This window comes from Mastomys coucha, chromosome X (assembly GCF_008632895.1).
Source record: "Mastomys coucha isolate ucsf_1 chromosome X, UCSF_Mcou_1, whole genome shotgun sequence".
NCBI lineage: Eukaryota > Metazoa > Chordata > Mammalia > Rodentia > Muridae > Mastomys > Mastomys coucha.
Genome location: NC_045030.1, coordinates 144,566,570 through 144,572,376, shown reverse-complemented (window position 1 = coordinate 144,572,376; position 5,807 = coordinate 144,566,570). Strand labels below are relative to the sequence as shown.

At 43.7% G+C, this 5,807-nt stretch overlaps 1 protein-coding gene across 5 annotated transcripts in view; it reads right to left on the bottom strand.

Annotated features, from left to right (window-relative positions):
• Positions 1-401: 401 nt before the first annotated feature.
• The window catches only part of Phf8 (PHD finger protein 8), a 117,372-nt gene continuing 111,966 nt past the window's right edge, over positions 402-5,807 (bottom strand). For all 5 annotated transcript variants that reach the window (XM_031369102.1, XM_031369074.1, XM_031369110.1 and 2 more), the window contains 3 exons: positions 5,596-5,705; positions 3,295-3,631; positions 402-2,409 (listed from right to left, as the gene is read on the bottom strand). In XM_031369102.1, the coding sequence (XP_031224962.1) occupies positions 2,321-2,409; positions 3,295-3,631; positions 5,596-5,705 (536 nt within the window). In that variant the 3' untranslated portion in view covers positions 402-2,320. The remainder of the gene's footprint in view (positions 2,410-3,294; positions 3,632-5,595; positions 5,706-5,807) is intronic.

Below are 5,807 nucleotides of genomic sequence, written 5' to 3'. Positions count from 1 at the left end.
CTACTCTAACCTATTTATAAAAAGGCCCTGCATCAGAAATCACAATCCTACCCACTTCTAAAAATATATTTAGACATGTACAGAAGCGGTGGGTTTGTTTTTAAATTGTTTGCTTTTTTGTAAAAATATATTAAAGGTGAATAGAAATCCTCTCTGCCCTCTTATCCTACCCCAGCTCTCTGCTGGGAATTGCAGATCAGAGGTAACTATCTCACCATGTTCTAAACCTTGGTTATTCCCAACTCCTCTCCACCTCACTTCACTTAGAACCTGAAACATAAAAACAAAACAAAACAAACAAAACAACAACAACAACAACAACAATAGCAACAACAACACCAACACACTAGCTTCTTTGGAAAAGCATAACTTTGAGGGTAAACTTGCTTTTCATTGGAAACAACACAAAATAACAGGAGACTCTGAGAACCCAACTAAACTAAACAAACCCCATTAGAGGCTGGGTTTCAGCTCCACAGAACCTAACAAAGAAACCGAGGGAAAAGAGGCCTGGAGTGGGTGGGGCAAGGGTGCTAGCAATTAGCTGCCTTTGAAAGATCAAGAGGGAGTTTTAATGGGTGAAAGGGATAGGGACCTGTTTTTGGTGACAACAGTCAGCCTTTAGTCAGGAAGTTGCCCATACAGGGTTAGAAGCTTCTCCTGCTTTCCCCTTACTTCCCCACTGCTGCCTTGAAATCTCCAAGATAAGCAAAGCTGAGTAGAAAGAAGGGGAATGGGGACCTCACGTGCTAATTAGGAGGTAGCCAGGCCTTTTGCCTTTGGTGTGACTAAAGGAGGACTGCTTGGCCCCTGGGGGTCCCCAAGGTAGGAAAAGCAAATATGCTAAAGTACCCCCCATCCCAACAAGGATGGAGGTGATAGATCTATAGAAAAAAGAAAGATAAGCCACAAACATAAAAGATAACACAGAGGCCTCACAAATTCCCTGTGGTCTGCATCATAGCTGTTAAATTCCCCAGAAGCACTAGGCAAGCTGGGATGAGGACGAGTAGAAGGTAGAGGACACTCCCACTTGGGCAGTGCCAAAATGGGTTGTTCAGAAGGGGCAGTCTCCATCAAGTCCAGATAGCCAGTAAGGCAAGACAAGAGGGAGGTGGGGACACTGTCTGAAAAATAGTGACAATCACAAAGGAAAGGAGAGAAAAGCGGATCAGAATATCTGCTACTTCACATATGGGCATTGTTTCTAACTTCAGACTTGAATAGCATATCTGCACTATGCTTGAATGTTGGCCTGTGGTTTGGAAGTGGAAAGTCCCAGGGGTGAAGATCTTAGTCCTGAAATCTTTTTTAGACTAAACTTAGATGGGGAAAGAAACATGGAAGTTCCTGATAATGACCCTGCAGGGTTAGCTTATCTCACCACACCCTCTTCAAAAGGTCCAGGCTGTGCTTTGTGGTACACATGGGGTGGTAGGAGCCAGAGTTATCAATGTGGCAGGTACTTCAGGTTTCTAGGAGGTGAGTTTGTATCTGCTTGAACCCAGTTATAGCTATGGGGATAATGTTCTACAGGGCCTCAAAAATATAGGCAAATTCCTGAAGATCATCATAGGGGCTTCATGTGCAGTCAGACAAAAATAGTTTCCTCTGGTGGGCTAGGCAACTATCATGGTCAAAGGCTTGGGTATCTGTCCTTTTTCCCACTTTTGAAAAGTAAAAGGAATCTCCCCCTCCCCCCAAAGACAGATAAAGTCAGCTTTCTAGGCCAGCTCTGGAGTTGGCCCATAATAGGGTCATAAAGACCCTCTTCATTTTTGTCATGAAAAAAAGAGGTAAAAGAAGATAAAGACCACAACCTTCTATCAGGAACAGGACTGAAGGTTGGCTATATCCACTGGTTGTGAAGAAGGGGTAGGAATGGGTGGAGGTGGGCAGGCTTAGAGACAGGGCTGGAGGAGCAGAAAATGTTGAGTACTGGGCCTCTCACTCCATGGCTGAGGAAACTGACAGGCCAAGACTCCCTTTATGTTGCTCCTCATCATTCCTTCCATATGGAGGAGCCGTGGAAAAGAATAAAGACAAGGTGTAATTGAAATATATGGGTGGAGCAGGAAAAGGTTCTTGTCAGTTGGAAATCTCTCCTGCTACTTATGGGTGGGTATGGAAAAAGAAGGTAGGATACTCATAGGGGAAGTGGGAAAGGGAGTTGGAGATAGTCCGTGCCTTTGGTTAGTCCCAAGAAAGCAGGACAATGCACCTTGTCCGGGGCTCATAGGATCCAGGAGTGCCCCGAGTCAACAACGAAGAAGGCAATGGGGGTGAAGGGATGAAGGAGTAGGACATGATGGGGCTCATCTCACAGAAGTAACTTGCCATTTCTGTGGATTTTCAGGATGCGGCCGAGTCTCTGCTTTGCTGTGGCCAGGCCCTTTTTAGGACGCTTTCCTGTAAAGAAGGGCCAAAATAAGCAGAGGCTTTATGAGCAACTTCAGCACCAACTGTTAGGTGCCACACCTCCGTGCTTTGTTTTTCTCTCTCAAACAAAGCTCTTCATCCTTACACTGTATCAGGCAAGGAACCCTCCTTAAGCACTTCTATTCAGTGCCACATGCTTGGCTACTCCTTCTCTGATTGCTGCAACAGTCATAGTCACTATAGTTCTAGTTTTCTGGCTGTTTCCCATCACTTACTTTGGGTTCAATCACTTTCCTTAGAACATTTTGTAAGGAGGTCAATATGCTTCTATGTCATTCATGTTATCCTGATCACTAGGATTAGTGACTATAGTTCCACGTCCCTGAGGGTCCCATGCTCAGGCCCTTCTTTCATTAGAAACCCCCATTCTAGTCGATCCTAAACATCACACAAAGCTCAGTATCCTTGAAGCACAACCATCCATACACTGTGGTTGGGCGTTGGCCAATAGAGGAAAAGGGCTTGAATTCTCTCTCATGCATCTTCCTGTCTCCCCACATCAAGTCACTTCTCACATCCTACTATTCTTCCCATTTATCATCTCTCCATTACTCTAACCAGATGTCACACAATTGTGTTTCCTCAATCCTTCCTGAATGGATGTATAGACTACTTACTTCTAGTCCATTCTCTACTATGACCATCAGAAGAATCTTTCAAACCTAAATCTAGTATTACTTCTATTTAAATTCAGTTAACTGCCTCTTCATGGCCTATTGAGATGTAGGTATTGGAAGGCCAATATACAAGCACCTGAAGTTTGGCTTCCTGGTATTCTTATCTATTAGAGCACTTAAGATTTAGGCCAGGGAACTTTAAAGAGCTCTCATTTTAATGTCCATTTGGGTCATGTACCTTGTCCTGCCTGACTGCTCTGGGAACCAACTGAAGGGCGCCGCTGGGTGAGGAAGACTCCAGGGGCCATGGGTGTGGTGCTGCGATTTGCCTGAGCCATGCCAAAGGCATTGGGACGAGCAGTGTACTCATGGTCAGCAAGACTTCCTGACAGAGCCTCTTGTTTAGGCTCAGGAGGTGGCTGGGGTGAGGAGGAGGTGACAGGCTGGGGTGTAGGAGCCAGTGTTGGTGCAGGCATTGTCACGATGGCATTGGAATCTTGAGGGCGAGGTTGTTCTACCTCCTTCAGCAAAGGCTTCTTCTTGATATATTTCTTCTTTTGGGCCTTTTGAAGCTCCTGAAATACAAGCCAAGTTGGCGGAGATATTAAAGAGTGAAGAAAAAAAAGAAAGAAAAAGAAAATTTCCAAGAAAGTAAGACGACAATAGTCAATATTTTTCTGCATCCTGCCCCTTTCCCCCATTCTTTCTAAGTCCACCTTGTATGGACACACAATACAGGCCTTCCAATGCCTACAATGATTTCTTTGACATCATTCATCCTTAGCTCATCACATACCACTTAACAGTAAAATGTCAAGAGAACTATAAATGATTTTGAAGACTTGATTTTTGGTGAACTATGGGCATTCCTAATAACTAATTTATACCAGCAGCTTAGGTACATTATTTACTATATTCTTATAAAAGTCGTAAGTGTGTGTTGGGGGGAACCTCTTCATTTTACAAATAACAAAACAGAAGTGCAAGGATAATAAGTAATTTAAACACAAATTCTCATGGAAAAGTAGTCAGATCTAGTATCTAACCATCTTACAAATCTCAAAATGAAGTGAGAATAAAATATTAGCTCTGGAATAAGGTAAATGTGAGTTCAAGCCATGCCAAAGGCATTGGGATGAGCAGTGTACTCATGGTCAGCAAGACTTCCTGACAGAGCCTCTTGTTTAGGCTCAGGAGGTAGCTGGGGTGAGGAGGAGGTGACAGGCTGGGGTGTAGGAGCCAGTGTTGGTGCAGGCATTGTCATGATGGCATTGGAATCTTGAGGGCGAGGTTGTTCTACCTCCTAAATGAGGATACCAAGTTAAAGTAAATACATCCAAAGAGTGTAACATATCTTTATGATCATAAATACCATGTGATAATGCTTTAGAGAAGTACAGATGAAGATCAGAGAAATAAGGTGGTAGTAGATGACATGAATGGGCAAAAGGAATGGCTTTATGCAAATAAAAGCATGAGGCAATTTGGTATATTGGGTAAATCATAAACACTGTAGTGGGTATGGCTGGCATAAATGACACATTGGATGGTAGTCAGGAGATTAGAGAGAAGTCCCTCGAGACCAAACAAAGAGGGCTTTATGACCTCTAGCAAGGAATATATTTTCCTGGAATCCTTCCTAGTTCCCACATGTATGCACATACAAAATAGCCTCTAATACCTCCCCCAAATGTAAAGCCTCTTCTTAGAAATATTTCTATCAACCCAAATAGTACTTACTCCCTAGAAAGCACTAAGAGTAGTTTTTACACTTTCATCTGTTTGTTTAAAGCAATAGAAAACCTTTATTTAAAAGTTTCATCTTATGTGGTACTGATGAATGGCAGGGGAAGTTTTAGTCAAAGAAAAGCTGACCCCTGTTGTTGAATTAGGGAAGTCTGAAAGAAGCTGAGGAGAAGGGCGATCCTGTAGGAGGACCAGCAGTCTCAATTAATCTGGACCCCCAAGATCTCTCAAACAGTGGACCACCAAACAGACAGCATACACCAGCCTTTATGAGGTTCCCAACACACACAGCAGAGAATTGCCAGGTCTGTGTTCATTCAGAGATGATGCACCCAACCCTCAAGAGACTAGAGGCCCCCAGGGAGTTTAGGTAGAGTGGGGGCATCCACATGGAGACAGGGGGTGGGGAGAAGGTATGGGATGTGGAGCAGTTGGAGGGTGGATGGGGGAGGGGCAGGGAATAGAATCTGGAGTGTAAAAAATAAATTAATTAAAAAAGAAAAAGAAAACTGACTCTCCTTCCCACTCCATCTGTGGGAATTATATATAGTTAGGGGGGCAAGTAATATCAACAAGGACACTTCTCTGATCTTTTTTTCATTCTAATTCGTGTCAACTAGGTAACCTATGGAGGAAGCTTGCCACAAAGCTGGGATGTAAAGGATATTAGGAGGGGCTGGGATACTGCTAAAGACAAAGATCAAAGATTATCCATAATACCACCCTACAGGTTTGAATTTTTGAGGCTCTAAGTCAACAGTAGCAGGGCCACCAGCTGGGTGTCAACACTTACCTGCTGGGCAAGTTTTGCAGCTGCTGCAGCCAAGCCTGTCTCAATGGAGGCAACTCTGGTCCCCTCACGAACAGGACGGTCCTGCTTGGGTAGGGTTGGAGTCACACGGGCTGCAAGGGAAACAGGATGCTAATCTATTTGCCAATTATATTCTTCAACTTCCGACTATTCCAAAGGTAGTTCTTCCTGCTTCTAGCTTTTTTTTTTTTTTT